General features: G+C 46.1%; 5 protein-coding genes and 1 non-coding gene across 9 annotated transcripts; 4 read left to right on the top strand and 2 right to left on the bottom strand.

Moving 5' to 3' along the window:
* Positions 1-1,060: 1,060 nt before the first annotated feature.
* Positions 1,061-2,889, top strand: LOC135615879 (protein JINGUBANG-like). The gene has a single exon (XM_065114954.1). The coding sequence runs from the start codon at positions 1,194-1,196 to the stop codon at positions 2,706-2,708; it is 1,515 nt and encodes a 504-aa protein (XP_064971026.1). The 5' UTR covers positions 1,061-1,193; the 3' UTR covers positions 2,709-2,889.
* A 950-nt stretch (positions 2,890-3,839) lies between these two features.
* LOC135613727 (cold-regulated 413 plasma membrane protein 2-like) lies at positions 3,840-7,183 on the top strand. The gene is made up of 4 exons (XM_065110765.1): positions 3,840-4,367; positions 5,299-5,406; positions 5,896-5,966; positions 6,792-7,183. Exons 1-4 carry the CDS (start codon positions 4,063-4,065, stop codon positions 7,043-7,045), a joined length of 738 nt encoding a protein of 245 aa, XP_064966837.1. The 5' UTR covers positions 3,840-4,062; the 3' UTR covers positions 7,046-7,183.
* Positions 7,184-8,006: 823 nt separating this feature from the next.
* Positions 8,007-10,572, top strand: LOC135615878 (CASP-like protein 5C1). The gene is made up of 3 exons (XM_065114953.1): positions 8,007-8,230; positions 9,932-10,064; positions 10,146-10,572. Exons 1-3 carry the CDS (start codon positions 8,100-8,102, stop codon positions 10,338-10,340), a joined length of 459 nt encoding a protein of 152 aa, XP_064971025.1. The 5' UTR covers positions 8,007-8,099; the 3' UTR covers positions 10,341-10,572.
* Positions 10,573-11,882: 1,310 nt separating this feature from the next.
* On the bottom strand, positions 11,883-11,956 carry TRNAE-UUC (transfer RNA glutamic acid (anticodon UUC)). The gene has a single exon. It is a non-coding gene; the product is annotated as a tRNA-Glu (tRNA).
* Positions 11,957-12,526: 570 nt separating this feature from the next.
* LOC103990120 (BTB/POZ domain-containing protein At3g50780) lies at positions 12,527-15,145 on the top strand. Of its 3 annotated transcripts, none has more exons than XM_009409158.3 (3): positions 12,527-13,096; positions 13,220-13,927; positions 14,042-15,145. In XM_009409158.3, the coding sequence occupies exons 2-3, from the start codon at positions 13,298-13,300 to the stop codon at positions 15,017-15,019; spliced, it is 1,608 nt and encodes a 535-aa protein (XP_009407433.2). In that variant the 5' UTR covers positions 12,527-13,096; positions 13,220-13,297; the 3' UTR covers positions 15,020-15,145. The 3 variants fall into 3 exon arrangements, with proteins under 3 accessions (XP_009407433.2, XP_009407432.2, XP_009407431.2); XM_009409157.3 differs by having other exon boundaries at positions 13,197-13,927; XM_009409156.3 differs by having other exon boundaries at positions 12,528-13,096; positions 13,208-13,927.
* Positions 15,146-16,204: 1,059 nt separating this feature from the next.
* LOC135581605 (probable galacturonosyltransferase-like 2) lies at positions 16,205-18,946 on the bottom strand. 2 transcript variants are annotated; one of them, XM_065114950.1, is made up of 2 exons: positions 17,650-18,946; positions 16,205-17,514 (listed from the first exon to the last, which is right to left on the bottom strand). In XM_065114950.1, exon 2 carries the CDS (start codon positions 17,480-17,482, stop codon positions 16,418-16,420), a length of 1,065 nt encoding a protein of 354 aa, XP_064971022.1. In that variant the 5' UTR covers positions 17,483-17,514; positions 17,650-18,946; the 3' UTR covers positions 16,205-16,417. The 2 variants fall into 2 exon arrangements, with proteins under 2 accessions (XP_064971022.1, XP_064971021.1); XM_065114949.1 differs by having other exon boundaries at positions 16,205-17,501.

The following is an 18,946-nucleotide window of genomic DNA, read 5'->3' as shown; positions in this document are numbered from 1 at the left end:
TTCCACGCAAAGGTGACAGGTCGCATGTCTACAATTGCTTCCCTGTTGTTTCCTTCAAACAGTGTGATGGCATTTTTAAGTTAGAGATTCAAGTTTCACGTTTATTGTGGCCGAGGATTCTGACTTACAACTTGGATATTTCCATTATTTCACTCGGTAAAAGGTCTTTTAAAGCATGCATATATCCTGTGAAAACGCGCATAGAACTCGTCGTGGTTACGCATGAGAGTACTCCCCAAGCTTGACTTCAAACATTTATCGTGGACTACTGTTTTCTGCTGCTTCTTCTTCTTCTTCTTCCGCGGATTATACACTGTTAAATCCAGTGAATATTTTCCACGAATTTTATGCATACACACATCATCAAGATGGGGATAATTGCCGTAACATTCCCTCCCACCTTCGCACCTCCATTCAAGCGTCAGATGAATACGTTTCAGTCTCCATCACTCAACTCGACCATGAAAACTGACACGCATAAGTCTTCTCTCATCATACCTCCACAGTCTTCTCTCTCTCTCTCTCTCTCTCTCTAGTCTTTTACGTGCCGATCTTACAGTGGCTCTTACGGTATTCTCTCTATTCTTTTATGTTGCGGATAATGCACATGTACCAAATGGCACTCAATGACCGACCACTTAATTTGCATTGTGATTCATGTGTCGGAAGACTGAAAGACGTTCAACCGTGTCCGAAAGCTCTTCGAATTCCACTTGATCTTGGTTTCCTTCTTCCTTTTAACCGTTGACCATATCGGCAAACCTCGAGCCTCGTTTGTTGAACACTTGTCGCGAAAGCATTCAACGGCTCGGTAAGTTCTCAAAGACTGGTCAACGGGATGAAGCCTACACGTATTCCAGAAGCAGTCAAAGGAAAGTTGTAGTAGTTACTGTGCGGATCACTTGTATGAGATGTCTATCTGACGGGTTGCCGGTCCCACTCCACAGTTGCGCCCGAACGCCTTCCGTGAGTCCGAAGTGATCTTCCTCCACGTGGCATGGCCTCGTCCCTTCCTTCGTCTTATTTATACACCCCCCCGCCTCCGTCGTCGACCATTGATGGTGTAGCTGCAATATCTTTTACTTCTACAGCTCTTCATCTTTCGGCTTTCTTCGCACCAAAACTTCCTCCATATTCTCTCCCCTCTCTTTAATCCTACGGTCGTCTTTGGAGTTTATATTATTGGATCTACGATGATGAATCGAAAGGGAGGCACGGGAAGCCCGCAGCGCAGCTCCAAGCTGTTCGACCTGTTCAACGCCGACCCCATGATCCAGTCCGAGGACGAGCTCTGCACCGGCGGCGACACTGCCCCTTCCGCCGCCGTCAGCCCCGGGTACTCCTCCGACCGCAACCCAACCAGCACCGGGGCTTCGCCCTACAAACTGTCCCCGTGGAGCCCCGCGGCTGTCTCCCCCTTCGCCAAATCGCCGTGGGCCTACCTTCCCCTCCTGTCTGAGGAGGCGCTGGCTGACCCCGCCGCCACCGGCCTCGTCGGATCGCTCGTCCGCCAGGAGGGTCATGTCTACTCCCTCGCCGCCGCCGGGGACCTGCTCTACACTGGCTCCGAAAGCAGGAACATCCGCGTCTGGAAGGGACGTCGAGAGATGTCCGGGTTCAAGTCCAGCAGCGGCCTCGTCAAGGCTATTATAGTCGCAGGTGACAAGATCTTCACCGGCCACCAGGACGGGAAGATCCGGATATGGAAGACCTCGTCGAAGAACCCGGCCGTCCCCAAGAGAGTGGGGACGCTCCCAAGGCTCAAGGACTTCTTGAAGAGCTCCATCAACCCGTCCAACTACGTCGAGGTGCGGCGGCACCACAAGACCGTGTGGCTTCGGCATTTCGACGCGGTTTCTTGTCTCAGCCTCGACGAAGAGGCCGGGATATTATACTCTGGGTCGTGGGATAAGACGGTGAAGGTGTGGAGGGTGTCGGACTCCAAGTGCCTAGAATCCATCACGGCGCATGACGACGCTGTCAACGCGGTGGCGACCGGGTTCGGCGGGTTTTTGTTCACGGGGTCGGCGGACGGGACGGTGAAGGTGTGGCGGAGGGAGGAAACGGGGAAGGGAGGATCCACCAGGCACGTGCTGGTGCAGACGCTGCTACGGCACGAGGCCGCGGTGACCTCGGTGGCGGTGGCGGAAGCGGCGGGGGCGGTGTACTGCGGTTCCTCGGACGGGGTGGTGAACTACTGGCGATGGGAAGGCTGGCGGCGCCAGCTGACGCACGGAGAAAGGCTCCGCGGGCACCGGATGCCGGTGCTCTGCCTCGCCGCGGCCGGGAGCCTGGTGGTCAGCGGGTCCGCGGACATGACCCTGTGCGTCTGGCGGAGGGAGGAGGCGGGCGGCTACGGGGCCCACGCGAAGCTGGCGGTGCTCGCGGGGCACGAGGGGCCCGTGAAATGCCTGGCGGTAAAGGCGGAAGACAACCACGCAGACGGAGCCTGCGGTGGGCCACGGTACGTGGTGTACAGCGGGAGCCTGGACAACTCGGTCAAGGTATGGCGGGTGTCGGAATGGGACACCGCGCGGGGAAAGACGCCCGAGCAGGGACCGGCAGAAGCGGAGCCGTCGTCTCTGCGCTCGAGAGGCGGCGGAGCAGGGGCGCCCGTGGCGCAGCGGCAGAGCTACGGTGCGGTTAGAAGCCCGACGGTGGGCCACGCCGTCAAGGGCGGGCCTCCGCCAGTGAGGGCGGCCGCATGAGCGCACGTGCGGACAACATGGCCTGCTTGATTTATGTACCTCCCAATTCTACATAGCAAAGCATAAAAAATAAATGTTAATTTTTGTATTTGACGCGTCTTCTACGGACCAAAGTATACTGGAGATGACATGAAAAACAGTGGTCTAACGAAGAAACAACAGTAAGAGACGCTTGTTTTTATGTTTGGGTGTTGCCAGCGCGTGTAATTAAAATCACTTTTTATAAACAAAAGGGTACTATTATTTGTGTTAGTACACCTAATACCATGGCCGAGGGGTTCGTACGGTTTGATCCGATCATCGATGCCTCGGGTTGAGATCCTCGTAGGGTCAGATTGAACTTCTCGATCGAGATACATTTTTGTAGTAAGTACATTCGCCTTTGTTATTCTGGTGTCAAAGGGTCCGACTTCATCGATGACGAATTCACATCATTGGGTGATCCATGCAATATCATCCCAAGCTTCGTTTCACTACAACGGATCGTATTATTTACGTAGGCACGGGAAGAGAATCTGTGTTAGATTCATTTGCGACACGTCCTTGTCTTTCACTTAAGAGGGTCGGCATGTCATGGCCCAAGATTCCTTCCCTGTGAGAGCGGGCTACATGGATGGCTCGACCATGCATACGTCGCTCGATTCCGTTCAGAGGCCACAAGCAGTAGCGGCCAGCCGCCCATATCGGAGGGATGCGGACTCGTACATGTATAACTATCGGTGCAAGACAACGTTGACCCGACACCGTAACCGATGTGTGATGTGGACGTGGGATCACCGAAGCACCATGCACATATGTTGAGGACAGGACTAGCAGAGGACAAATATCACTCTGCCAAGTCTTGTAGGGAGTGATAGTTGGAGGCCATGACTTATTGTGAGAAGGCAATCTTATCATGGTTTCCATGATTACATGGTGTGTAGGGAGCGATAGTTGGAGAACTTCACAGAATTCCTGTGGCAAACATTCTAAAATGACAGTTGACTGAGTGATTTTTGGTCAACACATTGAGGCAACATGACAAGAAGGCCCACCTAAAAGATGGAGTGAGTCCACAATAGAAGTGGCCATCTTTTGTGGGCCACATTCTGCCAAATGGACAAGCCCATGAAAACAAAATGATAGGGAACAAGAAGAACAGACAGGGCATTTATATATACGATCTTATCTCTGGGTCGATGGCTACCCGCTATACTATTTGCTAACACAGTGGGTTTTATGTGGACTCCACAATGATAACCAATGGAGAAGCAGGTGTGTGAGCGGGTGCGGACGCAAAAGGACCGGAAGGCTAAATGAATGAGTCGATAGGTTCCGACTTCCACGTTTGAAGGGCCAGGTCGACGCGGGCCCCATGTCTTTCGATCCGATCGCCTCCGTGTCCTCGACCGGCTTTAAATCTCCCGCCGGTGTCCACTTGGAGCCGTTCTCCAAGAAGAGTGCAGCAGAGATGGCGGAGGAGATGAGGAGCGGGTATCTCAGGATGAAGACGGATGACTACGCTTCTGTCGGCGGCGGCGGCGGCGAGGACCTGATCCGGTCGGACCTGCAGGAGTTCGGCGTGGCCGCCAGGAAGCTCGCCAACCACGCCCTCATGGTCGTTGGCGGGTTGGGTTCCGGCACCACCTTCTTCAAGCTCCTCGCTACCTTCGCCGCCATGTCGGTACTCCTCGATTTCGTTTCTTTACTTTCCCCAAACCCTCTTCCTCCTTTTGTGTGATCGATTTCTATCGGTGATTTATCCGCGTCCTGCCTGCTGGTGTCGGCTCTCTTTTATCCTCTTGGCTTTCTGTGGGTTTACAGTTGCTTTTGTGGTATCTGATTCTGATTCGGAGCATTATGATCTATTTTTTGTCCTTTGCGATCGCGGGCCCTTTTGATGGATGATGAAACGAAAAGTTTCAGTTTTTCCGCATTTTAAATCGGTAGATCTTCGAGCCCGTGCTGAATTCGACCTATTTCTCTCTCAGAATCGCCAGATTAGAAGTCTTATAGTACGCATAAGAACATTTTACTTCGACGAATTAATTTGATTCTAAATCTGGCGGCCATTCAAAGTTTGGTTCCTTTCTTGTGGTAAAAGTAATTAAACCTTTTCATGTGGGCTAAGCATTCTTCATTTGATACCATATCATATCTTACCAGGTAAAAAGATGGCGGCAGCCTCAAATACCAAGTAAATTTTGTCCTCTTATTTATATTGAAGTCAATCACTATATCGAAATAAAGAATAAATAAATAAGATGCTATCCAATCATAGCTACAATTGAATCATTTACTGTAAACCCAGGACACCAACACAATAGTATCATCGATGAAATAAAATCTTCATAATTTGTTATGTTTAATCTGTGATTAGCCCCCCTTCCTGCTCTGGGAACTTTATTTGTTTGATCCTTTATCATGGAACTTATGTCAGTGAATTATGTAATTCTCTCAGCAACTTTGTTTATTCACCATGATGTCATGTGATTGCCACTGTTATTGCGAACTGCATGATCTATTCTGAGTTCTGGAAGTTTTGCAATATGACTTCTAACTAATGATGCATTTAGCTTAAATCACCTTTCATTTTTTGTTCTTTCTGCAGATATCTGTTGATACTGGATCGAACTAACTGGAGAACAAACATGTTGACTTCACTTCTAATTCCATACATCTTCTTGAGCTTGCCATCTGTGTTGTTTTCTTTGCTAAGGTGATTACTTCCTCTGTGTTATTGTCTGGAAGTACTAGATTATGAAGGTAAATATTCGTTCGACCAACCAATAATCTTGACAGGATGGTGTCCTTGTGCCATCATTACTAAATGGTAGATAGCACAAAAGTTTGGGTTTCCCCTTATGATGTTTAGGTAGTTTGGAGGATCCACATATCTGAATTGTTAATATGTATGACAGTCCATAATAAACTGCTGGGGAGAATATAAGGAACCAAATCAGTAGCTAGCATTACTGGTGAAAATTTTGCTAATTTATATAGCTCAACTCAGCACTTTAGGCAAAAAAAAATTGTTGTATCAGATGACTTGGACATCTTGTTTTCTTACTTTTTCTTGGATCAAAAGGGACTTGTATACATTTTATCTTATCCAGATATGTAGAAAAGGTTTTAGGTTGTTGTTATGGCAATTTCTAGTTTCTCTTCTCCATGATGTGTGTTTAAATGTCTTTGTAATGAATTGCAGAGGGGAATTTGGGAAATGGGTTGCATCAATTGCTGTCATTCTGCGCCTTTTCTTTCCTCGGCACTTCCCTGGTACTTAATCCAATATAATCTAGCTTGCTTTATCATGTTACTAGTGTCAACTGATAAGATGTGGTATATCTATTAAATGCAATCTTTTGAATATGCTCCAGAGATAGTGTTTGATATCTCTTAACTTGTAATTCTGATAAATGATGCTAATGGCACGATACTACATATCTGCAGTGGTAAAATAGTTTACACTTCAAATTTCATATCAGTAAAATTGCTCAATTACCCTTATTTACCTACCAGGAATTAAGCAGATCGACTCTTTTCAACAAATCCTTGATAATTCATTTCAGCAAATCCATTATAAATTCTAGCTGCTTGTTTCTTCGAAAAATGATCCTGCATAAGAGTTTGACAGATACACAAATGTATCTATCTGACCCTTTTCTTCATCATGCTTTCCTTAGCTCTAAAGTTATCAAACTTCTTATTTTGGTTTTCAATTGCAAAGCATTACACCATGGTGTGATTATTATTTGGATTGGTGTCTTTTACCTTTTTCTGGTATCTGCTTGCACGACATTGTATGTGCCAAGAACAGTAAACATCACAATTTAACAAGTAATATGAGAATAGGTGGCTTTGCCATTAATTGTTATGAAAAAGGAATTTATCACAGAATTGCATGCTTAATTTACACAACAGCACACTTTCATCAAGGTACTATACGATGTTCTTGTCTGTGTACACTGAAAATTATATCGGCTGCTAATTGCCTGAATGTGAATTTATCGGTATAGGAACTTAAATGTCCAGGGTATTGCATTTTCCCATGAACATGAGTAAACTCTAAGCTTGCCTTCTGTCTTGCATGTGACTTTGCAGACTGGTTGGAGATGCCCGGAGCACTAATCCTCCTCCTGGTGGTTTCTCCTGGATTCTTTGCTTCCACAGTAAGAGACAGTCTCATTGGTGTTATCACATGTCTGGCTATCGGCTGTTACCTGCTTCATGAGCACATCCAGGCATCGGGTGGCTTCAGGAACTCATTAACAAAAAGCCATGGCGTTTCAAACAGCATAGGCATCATTCTTCTCCTGGTTTATCCTATCTGGCACCTATTCCTTCATTTCCTTTAGGTTCCCACTCTCGCCAGGGCTCCAAGAACAACACTATTGTGTGTTTGAGTGTGAGTTGGAGCCACTGGTGGCCTATGTATTTATTTGTTCACACATTCTGTTCTTGATGTGGTAAGACTTCATGTTCCTTCTACTCAAGCATTGATGTCTAATTTGTGATCAGACATTAATGTGGGAATAATCACTATTACAAGACCTGAAGACTCCACTTAAAGCATTAAATATGTTGAGCTGAGAAGGTTTTCTTGTTCTAGATAGGCATTGATATAGTTACTCCTGTGTGCTACCTAAATGAATTCAAGTCATAAAAATAGCTCTTTTACCTGAAAGATTGATTCTATCTAAACTGTACTGCTCTCAGCCAACTCTTTGCTGCAACAGTTCGTCCTTTGACCGCTGTTGCAACGTGGATTGTTGCTGGCCGTTCCTATGGGATCACATGCTTCTGATCGAACGTTCCCCGACCATAGAAAGTGGGCAACGGCGGGGGCGGGGGGGGACGCAGGACTCTCACCTTTGCCCCCCGTCGTTCGTTCCCACCAAGCTGACGGTGGTCCACCCTGGTCAGCTGGCGGTGGGCGGCACGACACGTCGGGTCGTGGTGGATGTGGGACCCACGTGGTCTTTGCCGCGGTCCGGAAGAGGGCTCGATTACCAAACAGGACACGCCCACTTGGTGGGGGTGGGCCCCGCCAGGCAGATGCAGATGAATGCCACGTGACGTGAGGTATCGAACGTGGGGTTGAAAATGAAGGAAGAAATCGAAACAAATTCCTCAATTTGAGACAACGAATCTATTAATTGGACGGACAAGATCGGATCATCAGATGACGTTTCGCCGCCTGATCATCCCGCGGTCGCGCCTCCCAACTACGACGTACGACAAAATGCCACGTCGCCGTGGAACTGAAATAAGACGGAAGGTTTGTGGGAAGAGGAGAGGAGAGGAGAGGAGGAGGAGGAGGGGGAGGGGGAGGGTAGGGTAGGGTAAGATGAATGTTGGCGCCGGCGAAGGCAATCCATCTGATGCGCTTGAGCTCCTCTCCTCCGTCCGATGGATGAGACTCCGGGGTCCGTCGGTACCACCTCCAGCTTGTCCTTAAGGCTGGGGCAGGCTCTCTTCTCCTCCGCCTCCCTCCTCTTCATGTCCGTCGGCGTCGAGTTCTATAGCTACACCGCTTTCTGGTATTTTCCCTTCCCTGCTATACCATCCAAATCCGGCGAACTTCGTGTCTTTGTGCCTTAATTTGTTCTATTTATATGCATAAAAATTCAAATTTTTACTCCGTTTGTGTCATAAAAATCGTTACTTTATCCCCCTTTTGTTGTTTAGTGATTTAATTTAATTGTTTGGGCGTTAATCGTCAGTTTGGATATCATCTGATCCTTTGTGTTTTCTTGTTCTGTTTGGGACCCTCAAAGTCTGTCTAATTAGTTCTTGTTGCCCCTCCATGTTCACCTATTTGCATTCTTGATGATTGACCCTACCATGATATATTCCTTTGGTCTTTCCAACCATAGTTAAGTTTGGATAAGATGGTAGCTCAACATGTCGAAAATACCCTGTCGTTGTTGGTTTTGATGCTGGCAATCTCACTATACAAGTTCACATGTCTAGTGCCAGTGATCATGATGATTTATAGATGTAAAGACATAAAGAATGTGCAAGTGGAACTCATTAGATGACTTATAAACCTGTAGATAATTTTATAAAGCTGTTTGGTTGGTTCCAATTCTTCCAGTAAGCTTACTGGTTGTGGCTCTCAACTTACAGATTAGATTATCCCTGCCACTGTAATCTTAACTTGAGTCATTGTCTTTTATACATCTCCTAATATTCAACTCTTCTTGGAATTAATATAAGAATGATGTTGAAAGCAATTTGATTTCTCATGTATATATATATATATATATATATATATATATATATATATATATATATATAAGAATCAGTATCATTGACGTTCAAGTTTTAAGAGTTATTTTATGTCATCTGGCATATATGCCACTCTAAATTTTGTTCGTGATTCTCTAGAGTTTCACTTTGAGGTGTTGGAAAGGGTTTCTTTATATTGAAGAGAATAAAGTAATCCTAAGGCAAAAAGGACTCTAATACTAGAGGCACTAACGCAAGCATGTAAACTATAAGATGGCATATATTCCATTTCTTACTTCTGATAGTAAATATGCTATGATGTAAATTTTCTCAGTCTAGTTATGCAAAAAACCTGTGTTTCATTTTTTGATCTAAAAAGAGAATCTCCAAAGGGTTATCCTCCAGAAATATTGGCAGTAAGCTGCCACAACCATGGTGCTCATCTTTAGTTACCTGATTGGTCTTTTAGTCTTAGGCGCTTGTCAGTAGCTAATCAACAATTTGCAGATTCATCTATTTGAAAGTTTAAAGTTGACATGGACCGCCACTTCAAAATTATTTGAAATTGGCAACAATGGTGAAGAAGCTAGTGACCAAGTTGCAAAAACATGGGGCAAAGCAATCAAGACACAAAATTGTAAAAAAGAAAACAGGAGCGAAGAATTTGTCACTCGTTCTTTGTCAGTCATTCTTTGATATGTTGCCTATCATTTTCTTGCCAATTCTATTATAGTTCACGACCTTGTAAGACAAATACAACAATCAACATTAGAGTCTTCTTTCTTTTGCATGAACAGTTCCTGTAACTATATGGTTTACAAACTACTTCTTTGCATGCATCACTGGATTTTGTGCTAGATGATAGACGTTAATCCTTTTTAGTGCTTGCATTGGTAGGAGAATTGTGTACTGGGCTTGCCCTGTAATTTTACTGGAAGATGAACAATCTCTTTTATCTTCATAATACTGTAAATTATGAGTCAATTTCACTTGTGTTTTCCACTTAACAGCTTTCTAGTCACAATAATGGGATTGGTAATTCCTTGGAGCTGTACGCTGGCGATGGTAGATGTGTACTGTATTTTTGTTGGTTGCTCTCTACGACTTCCTGGACTAATGGTGATCGTTGTTGTTGGAGATATGGCATGTATCTGTAATATAATACTGCACTTTGCTCCAAGGCCTCATTTGCTTTTATTGATCATACACCATGCATAATGTCAGGTACTGTCGATACTGTCGCTTGCGGCTGCTTGTGCATCTGCTGGTGTTATAGATCTTCTCTTCCACCTTGATGGAAGCTACTGCCCTCCAAAATTTTGTGGACGATACCAGCTATCAACTTCGATGGCATTCTTATCTTGGTTTCTGACTGCCTCATCATCTCTCTTCAACTTGTGGCATGTTGCTTCCTGGTGATGTGATCTAAGCTATTCTAGCTTGTAGAGAATGGAGAATAATATTCTCAAGACCCATAGAATTCTTACTAAACTGTATTTAATAGTCCTCTTTGTTGGATAAGTCCATGTAATTTATGGAATGTTGAAAATGCCGTGAGCATAGAAGATCTGAGCATACTTGTACGGTCGGTCATATTCGATTGTAACCTCGACTCGACTTGACGAAATTGATTTTACCTGGTTTGTTTTTCTGGGGATTGTCATATCTGAAAGAGAAGAGATCTTTGAGTACTGTTCTCTCCGGAAAAAGAAGAGATAATTAAGTATTAGGAACTTAGATGAGAGAAATTTTCTTGAATGTGAAAGAATGCCTTGCCTGCATATCATATTCTCTAGCCTCATATCCTAAGCTAGTCCAAGGACAGAAGATGTTTATATCTCATTGTTGGTGTAAACAACCTTAAGCCGTGACCTCGGGGCCGACGCTGTTAGGTTCGGATTCGAATGATTGGGGATCTTCCTGGAACGACCTTGGAGACTGCTGAGGGGGCCGATCGCGATGGGTCAATCGTTCCCACGGGAAGGGGACTCTTCGCCTCTCACGGGAAGGGGACTCTTCGCCTGGACACGCGATGGGAGGCGCTCCGTCTCTGGCCCTATACACAGGTCGGGTCGGGAGGCTCGGCCCGACCCCTCCGACGATCAAGTTAGTGAAGAGCGATAGGAGGTTGTCTTTCTTTTTTTCCCCTCTTTTTTCGGAACACGAGGGTTTTTATAGTGAGAATTACCGTTACCCGATGTGCTCATCCGCAGGGGACATAATCGTACTCCTGGTGGCGTTTGACATCACCGTTGGCGTAGCGTGAAGGATCGAGCCGGAGGTGAGTGTTAATGTGCTTTGGTAGGCGTTCCGATCTGTGGTGATCAGGTGCTGTCGACCCGTGGGGCGTCATCTGGGCCGACTGATGTCATGCGAGTCTTACCCTAATCATCACCCTCATCACTCATATCCTTATTCTCGCTAATGATTCAAGTTAATATGCATTTGCAAGTGCCAAATATCCGCAAGCATTTGTTGTTTCAAATGAAAAAAAAAAATCTGTGGAGGTCATATTATATAATGTCATTGTTGTAATTGTCAATTTAATGATATATTCTTTAAAAGCTATTTCATCTGTTGTCGAGCGAGCATCGATAGACCGAAAATAATAACAATATCACGTATGTAAATGCTTGTGAAGATAACCTAAGATGAGCTAAAACCTAACTTAACTCTTTGTATGTATGAAAACACATACCATATTTAAACAAAAAACAAAAATAGGAGGGGAATAGATACTTAAGACGAGACTAAAAAGCAAAAGAAATAAAATTAATATTCTCCAAAGAAATATAATTATTTTTAACGAAGAAAGAAGATTTTTAATGGATTTTTGACTTATTGAAATAATGGTATTTATGCTCCTATAGAAAACTTGCTAACATACAACTGAAAACAAAATACTATATATATATATAAGATAAAGAACATAAAATAGAATAAGATACAACTACTAAAAGTTTCCATTGCCGGGATTTGAACCCGGGTCGCCTGGGTGAAAGCCAGGTATCCTAACCGGACTAGACGACAATGGAATTGTTGAGCTTTCTCGCTAGTAAATTATAATAAGCCTTAATAGATTGGCGTAGGGAAGACAACCAACTGCTTGCGCTCGTCTTGCCATGGAGGGCGTGACTCCGTCTGCAGGTTGCCTTCGTCCTCCTTCTCTCCCATCTTATTCCTCGATATGGTGCATGGGGTTGCACCGTACCCCCAATCATGGCGAAAGAACAGAGTCTGCCTGCATAAACTCTCTCTCTCTCTCTCTCTAAATAGAAGCCATTTGCGTAAGGAAAACTTATCATGAGAAAAAAAATTTCTTGATTTTAATCAAACAAGAGGTGATATAAGTTAGCTCTTTTGCTCAGCCACATGATGGAACAAACATGGGTCCTTCTTCGTCTTCTTCATTGAGGCATCTGCAAGCTCCATTACCAGCAAAGCATTGATGGTGTCAGTTAAGCCCAAAGGAGAAGGCAGTATTTGGTGGTGGGTACCAAATCTGTCACATTGTGGTCTTGTTGTGTTCAGTTCCTCTGCCACAGCAGTCTTTGTCTCTCTCCTGCAGAAACCAGAGAAGTCGTGTATGATTCCAGTAACATGCAGCGCAAAGGCATGAGCTTTATTTAAAGGTAGAAGGTTCCACCTGGGGCTGATGATGATGGCTGCTTTCGTTCTCCTCATGCCACGAAATTTCAGATTTGAATCAAAAGAGAAAGAAAAAAAAGAATTAATTTCTCATGATAAACCCCACCTGTTCCCTCTTGCTCACCTTTAATTTGGGGGTCTAAGGAGCTCCATGGATTGAGATGAGAGGGCCGGGGGATACTGCTGAACGATGAGTACATTTCAAGCGAGCTGCATGAGTAGGGTCACAAGACTGATGAAGCAGGTGAGTGCAGCTCCTTTGGCATGCCATGAACAAAAGTGTGCATGTCTGATGCCGGAAGATGATGGCTCGGAAACATCTCTGAGGGGGAAAGCATCGACACCCGCATTCGCTAAAGCTAAAGGTGTCGTCTTTTTCACGTCTTGGATCTGAAGAATGATTTGAGGAAGCCATCATTTCTGTCTCCTGATTCCATCCATCCCCTGTTGTGTCTCCATTCGCACTCAGCATTGGACCTCGGTTCCGGATCATCAGAGTCCCCTGGAGGAGACGGAGAGGAGCTGAGGTAAGTGGATCTCTATGGCGCTGTTGATGCTCTCTCTTTCGCTGTCTGTCATTTTCTTGGATTCTTCTTTCCTATGCTTCGTCGTGCTTTGTCTCTGAAGCTCCGGGCCAGTGTTCTTCCTAGGAAAGTTGAGAAGAAGGATTCTTGTTGGGACCTGCAAGATTGAGCTTTGTTTCCTGAAGAACGTAGCAAGCATCAGAAATGGCAGATTTCACAGTTCGAAGGCTTCAACAGGGTCACACGAGGATCAAAACTGTTCCTATTGCGGTAACCCCGGAAGGGTTCTGGTGTTGCCCCTCCCCTGCAGCCATCGAGAAGAACCGAAACCATCAAGACAAGAGGAAAACAGCTTCTCCGCCGCACTCCAAGGCCTCGTCGATTCAGAGATCGTCACTGCCCCCCGTGGACAAAAGATTAGTCTCGGCTCCGCTGAGGTCTAAGCTTGCTGATGATGACCACATCCATCTTAACTCTGCAACCGCCGCTTCGATCTCCTCGAACTCCGTCGATCGACCACAAATGCAGAGCATCGAGACTAAGCAACGTAAGATATACGCTTCCTTCGGTCGGCCAGAGACCAGCGACATGAAAGTTACTCTGCATGGAAAGGAAGGTTCCTCCATGAGGATGAGTGTTCACAGGAACATTCTCGCAGAGCATAGCAGCTTCTTTGCAGATAAGCTCTCGAGGCTGTCTCCCGCATCACAAGTCGAAATAGCAGACTGCGAAGACGTCGAGATCTTCCTCGAGGTCGTGGGATTAATGTACTGTAAAGAAATCAAATGCAGATTGATCAAGCGAAGCCTTTCACGCGTCCTTCGAATTCTGAAGGTACGTAACGTATGATGCCATTCATTACATACCTCTTGCTTGTGAGTTCTTCATCCTGTTCGTTCTCGTTCTGCAACTATGATTGTTCCTGAGATCCCAGAACTCGTTTTACAGGTTGCTGAATCACTTGGCTTCCATGCATGCATCGAGTCGTGCCTGGATTACCTGGAAGCAGTGCCTTGGGTGGAAGAAGAAGAAGAACAAAACGTGATCTCATCAGTCCGACACCTTCGGGATGATAGTTATGGCGTCGGTCCAATACTAGACAGAGTAGTTTCTGATCCATCCAACCCACCGACCGATACGCTCGCCCAAATAATGGATCTCGTCCTCGGAAGCAGTGAGGATCGCGGCCGGCGCGAGATGAAATCCCTGGTGTTGAATCTTCTGAAGGAAAGTGATCGTGATGGATCTGTCGGCATCTGCACTGAAACTTTGTACGGTTCATGCCGGCATTGCTTGGAGTCACTGTTGAATCTGTTCAGATGTGCATCCGAGCCTGGGTTTTCGCATGAGCCTTTGGGAAGCAGAGATCGAGTGGTGCGGCGGATATCTCTCGAGGTAGATAATCTCCTCTGGTTGGTTGAGATTTTAGCAGTCAGGCATGCAGCAGATGAGTTCGCATCGATATGGGCGAGCCAAGATGAGCTCGCAGAGCTGCACTCGAAGCTGCCAACCATGGCGCGTCACCAGGTGAGCTGCGTGACCTCCAGGATCTTCGTCGCCATCGGGAACCGGGAGATGCTTCCTTCGAAGGAGACCCGCAAGCTGCTGCTACGTGTTTGGTTGCAGCCACTGATCGATGACTATGGCTGGTTGCGGCGCGGTAGCAGCAGGTCGTTCGACCGGCACGCCGTGGAAGAAGGAATTGACCGAACGATTACGACGCTTCCCTTGGAGGAGCAGCAGAGCGTTCTGCTGTCCTGGTTGAGGAGCTTCTTGAAGGTCGGCGACGACTGCCCTAATCTTCGGGGAGCTTTTGAGGTCTGGTGGAGGAGGACATTCACGATGCCTTATGTCGAACACCTTGAAGGCAGTTTTCGATCCGAGAAAGCCGGAGGCGGAAGAGGTTGTTTAGGTTTAGATGCATGATTGAAGCTTAAGTCACATATGTGTATGTGTGTGTGTGCGGAGAATGTGATCCGAGTGTGTGTTATCGATCATGTTTGATTAGTGTCCGAATTGATCATCGATCTATATAGAATCGAATTGATTTAATCTGACTCCGAAGTATCGAGAAATTGAATCCTTACGATCATTTCGACAATCGAACTGATTTAATCTCCCGACTCGAAAGTATCGATAAATTGAATCGTTATTTATGACGACTCGCGTGAATGTCTTACGATCATTTCGACACTCAAGTTAGTGAGAGATTCAACGTATTGTGATACGTTGAACATTCTATCTATATAATATAATGATGAAAAAAATATTCATAAAATAAATTTGATTTGACAGTAATTTAAATAACTAATTAGAAGCACTGATATGTATGACCATCAACTACATAAAATTGGAATTACTATTGCACAACATGAACATCCATGCCTCACTATGATGGTTCTTTCATGGCCTAGTCATAGATTTGGGACCTCATAAAGGACATGTGGATGGTAGCATGGGGTCATGTGGATGGAGACCAAAATGCATGGGTTGGTAAATGATGTAATTAATATGGATCTTTGTGCTTTAATGTGACATGACATTGACATGCATTTTTGGCCAAGAGATTCCAATCCACACCATCATGATAGTGGAAGAAAATGACAAGATGTTAAAGTAGGCACTCTCAAATTGGGAGTTGGTGTTCTCTAATGATCTTTCATTGAAGCATCTATCTTCTCTCTCAAGTCACTTAATTCTGGTGAAAGGTTCCTATCAAGTTGTTATTGAGCCATCAAATATATTGCCCAAATTAAAGCATCAATAGGGTTTAATTGGAGGTTCCTTCACCCCTTTTCATTTCCATGATAGGGAAGTAATGACATCATGATTGATTGCTTTGACTTAAGCCAACCAAAATGCATATTAGTGCTTATTATAAAGGAAAAGAAAAATAAAAATAAATAGGAAATTACAAGTAATGGCTTCAATTTTACTTTCTTAAATTTAATATTTTTGAGATATATTTTTTTAATCGAGTGTACTCGATAATCTAAAAATATCATAATAAAACTAAAATTAAAATATAATAAATAATTATTGATGCCTTTCCTTCCTACATGATTTCTTATATTTTTTCCTCTTGAGACACATTAGAACCAAAAATTCATTACATTGTAGTATATGATTCCATTATTTCATCATTATTATGCAATCTTAGTTATATATGGCTTCTTAAGTAATCTACATTTGACTAAGAAAGGCTTAAGTAATCTACACTTCTCAGGAAAGGAGAGAAGAAGGTCATGGTGACATGGAAGGGAAGAGGTGAAGTTTCGGGTCGGATCGGGTGGGGTTGGTCGATCATCGTGGATCCGGGTCGGATCAGGAGTCGTCGATGGGCATCGCGGTGCGGAGGAGGAGGTCATAGGGTGCCCAGATAGCGTCCACCGGGCACGGGCGCCCACCGTCGAGGCGCGCCCACGGCTTGCCCTTGCCACTCCAATGCAGCAGGCTCACCGGCCCCGGGTGGAGGTCGCGGCACAGCCCCCGGTAGTTGTCGCCGCCGAGGCCGTGCTGGTTCCACCGGTGCTCCACCGCCGCGATCCGACCCGCGAACACCAGCAGGAACGGTGGCAGTGAGCCCAGCTCGTAGATCCGCATCCGCTTCTGAAGATCCATCCATTCCTCGATCCGCTCCGTGTACCCGCCGTCGCGCCACCGGCCGAGCTCCATGACCATGACGCCGGTGTTGAAGTAGCAGGCCCGCCGACCCTCGAAGGCCACGGAGAGCGCCGGGTTGGCCCAGAAGGTGGGCGTGAAGTAGGAGGTGAAGTTGGCGTTGCAGTACTCGGGAGCCGCCAGCGCGACGCCGTCGGGGATCGGGGTGGAGGCCAGGCCGGCGATGTCGTCGACGAGGACGAGGTCGGAATCGAGGTAGACGACCCGGCGGACGCACTGCGGGATGAGGCGGGGGAGGTAGGAGCGTGCGTAGTTGAGGGGCCGGTCGAGTGCCGCCCGGACGGAAGTGGAGATGAGCCCCGCGACGGTCGGCTCGTCGGCGAAGGGGTGGATCCGGAATGCGAGGGAGGGGAAGGACCCTGCGACGGTCGCGCTGAGGTAGCCCGTGGCGGAGGTGGCCACGAAGTGGAAGAAGATCGACTGGGGACAGGCGGTGTGCTGGAGGACAGAGAGGACGGCCGCCATGGAGCCGCGGAGGTAGGTGACGTCGAGGGTCATGGCGACGTGCACCAGCGCGTCAGGGGAGCAGGCCGAGTCGGGCCCCGGAGGCAGGGGCGCCGGACACGAAGGTGCGTTGTAGAACAGAGGCGCCTCGCGGAACCTGGACGTGCCCGTGGCGGGGCCATCGCGCTGTCCGGCGGCTGGCGACGACGAGGACAGGATGGCGAGCAGGAGCAGAAGGGTGGAGGCGAGCGGCAACGGAGGCATTTGGAAGCGGGAAGTCACACTGCGGGAGAGAACTACGGGAAGATTTATTATGCTTTGAGAAGTGGGACTGTGATGGAACGAACGGTCCTGATCTAACGCGGTGGGCAGCCAAAGCCTATAAACCAAACCAAAGACGTACTACCTTCATTTTTACCAGTATACTCTACCTGTCTCCTCAAGTGGGCACCATATCGGCGAGGATGCTATAAGCCAATAGCAAGTCCAGTAGTTAGTGCGGGTTTAGGACTTAGTCCTTCTAGAATTACTCCCATGAAGCCCATGCTTGGAGAACACCAAGGAATGGCTCCCACGAAGAAGAAGAAGAATTCAAGTGGACTTAATTGTAGCATTCTTTCTTTTAACATGCAAACTGCTATATACTTTGTTGCGGTGGGATCAACTCGACTAAGTGGCCATATTTCTACATGTCTCTGTCTCTTTAAATTTGCTGGAGGTAGCTGCACCATCACCATCAGTATCATCATCATCATCATCATATAACCCTTTCCTCTTCCTCCTCACCTTTGCTTAGAATTGTTAGTCTAAGCTGCTGTTGTTGATGTGTGATGAGTTGCTTTACATGGGGGAAACCTCTGCAAGATAGTCTAGTTCTCACCAACTCTGTTGTTGCTTCAGGTGTGGAATTCATGTTGGTACTCAACCAGTGATGTGACTTGTTAGCTCATCAACTCTGGTTTCATACATCAGTAGAGATTGTTCTTCAGTAGAAGCAGAGCCTAAGAAGACCAACCAACATCTCATCTTGTGGGATAACAAGACTCCTTCAAAGCTATGCCTGTATCCAGCATGTGGATCTTCATGGAGGAGGCATGTCAATGGCACTTAATGGGGCTTGGCTTGTAGGCATGTCAATCGCAGTCAATGACCACAGCACACCAAGCTGCAATGACCATATTTGAGTGGGTGTCAGAGATGGGAAAAGCTTCAACAACAAGTGAGGATCAAGTAAAAGTTGGACTGGTGAACATTTTCTCACATCCAGTACAAAAACATGATCAGAGTTCTCATGTTATGCTATCAATGCTGACATAAGTTTTCCTCAGTTTGTGTTGCAGAATGACTTCAAGCAGTTCCAAAGCCATAGTTTCTTTCTGTAACTAAGTTGACAGGATGGCTCCATTATTTGGATCTCAACCTCTCAGGGTTCAAAGTTGGCAACTGTAATGATGCTGCTTTCGTCTTATTTTCCACTCTGCCCATGCCCTATCACTGTTCCAGAAATTAGGGATGAGTTGTGATGGTCACCATCCATCACACAAGCCTTCCACCACCAGAATGTGGCACTGAGTTATTGATGACTGATGTGATAGTGTGAAGGAAATTGACCTTCCCTGTTACTTCAGAGCTGTGCTGAAACAGGTTATGAGCTACAAAAGTTGCAACACAAGTTTGAAAGATAGATATTGAGAGCTATTGAGAAACAATGGACAATCATAAATGAGT

Source organism: Musa acuminata, chromosome BXJ2-6 (genome assembly GCF_036884655.1).
Source record: "Musa acuminata AAA Group cultivar baxijiao chromosome BXJ2-6, Cavendish_Baxijiao_AAA, whole genome shotgun sequence".
In the NCBI taxonomy this organism is placed as follows: Eukaryota; Viridiplantae; Streptophyta; class Magnoliopsida; order Zingiberales; family Musaceae; genus Musa; species Musa acuminata.
The sequence above is the reverse complement of the archived record's forward strand: the minus strand, read 5'-3'. Positions and strand labels throughout refer to the sequence as shown.

What these genes read in the sequence shown, in the direction of transcription:
- LOC135615879 (XM_065114954.1), top strand. Translation starts at nt 1,194, where the DNA reads ATGATGAATCGAAAGGGAGGCACGGGAAGCCCGCAGCGCAGCTCCAAG.
- LOC103990120 (XM_009409158.3), top strand. Translation starts at nt 13,298, where the DNA reads ATGGCAGATTTCACAGTTCGAAGGCTTCAACAGGGTCACACGAGGATC. An exon ending in GCGTCCTTCGAATTCTGAAG is followed by an intron (nt 13,928 to 14,041) that starts GTACGTAACGTA and finishes CTCGTTTTACAG; the next exon opens with GTTGCTGAATCACTTGGCTT.
- LOC135581605 (XM_065114950.1), bottom strand. Translation starts at nt 17,482, where the DNA reads ATGCCTCCGTTGCCGCTCGCCTCCACCCTTCTGCTCCTGCTCGCCATC.
- LOC135613727 (XM_065110765.1), top strand. Translation starts at nt 4,063, where the DNA reads ATGTCTTTCGATCCGATCGCCTCCGTGTCCTCGACCGGCTTTAAATCT. An exon ending in CTCGCTACCTTCGCCGCCAT is followed by an intron (nt 4,368 to 5,298) that starts GTCGGTACTCCT and finishes TTCTTTCTGCAG; the next exon opens with ATATCTGTTGATACTGGATC. An exon ending in GTGTTGTTTTCTTTGCTAAG is followed by an intron (nt 5,407 to 5,895) that starts GTGATTACTTCC and finishes AATGAATTGCAG; the next exon opens with AGGGGAATTTGGGAAATGGG.
- LOC135615878 (XM_065114953.1), top strand. Translation starts at nt 8,100, where the DNA reads ATGGATGAGACTCCGGGGTCCGTCGGTACCACCTCCAGCTTGTCCTTA. An exon ending in TATAGCTACACCGCTTTCTG is followed by an intron (nt 8,231 to 9,931) that starts GTATTTTCCCTT and finishes TCCACTTAACAG; the next exon opens with CTTTCTAGTCACAATAATGG. An exon ending in TCGTTGTTGTTGGAGATATG is followed by an intron (nt 10,065 to 10,145) that starts GCATGTATCTGT and finishes GCATAATGTCAG; the next exon opens with GTACTGTCGATACTGTCGCT.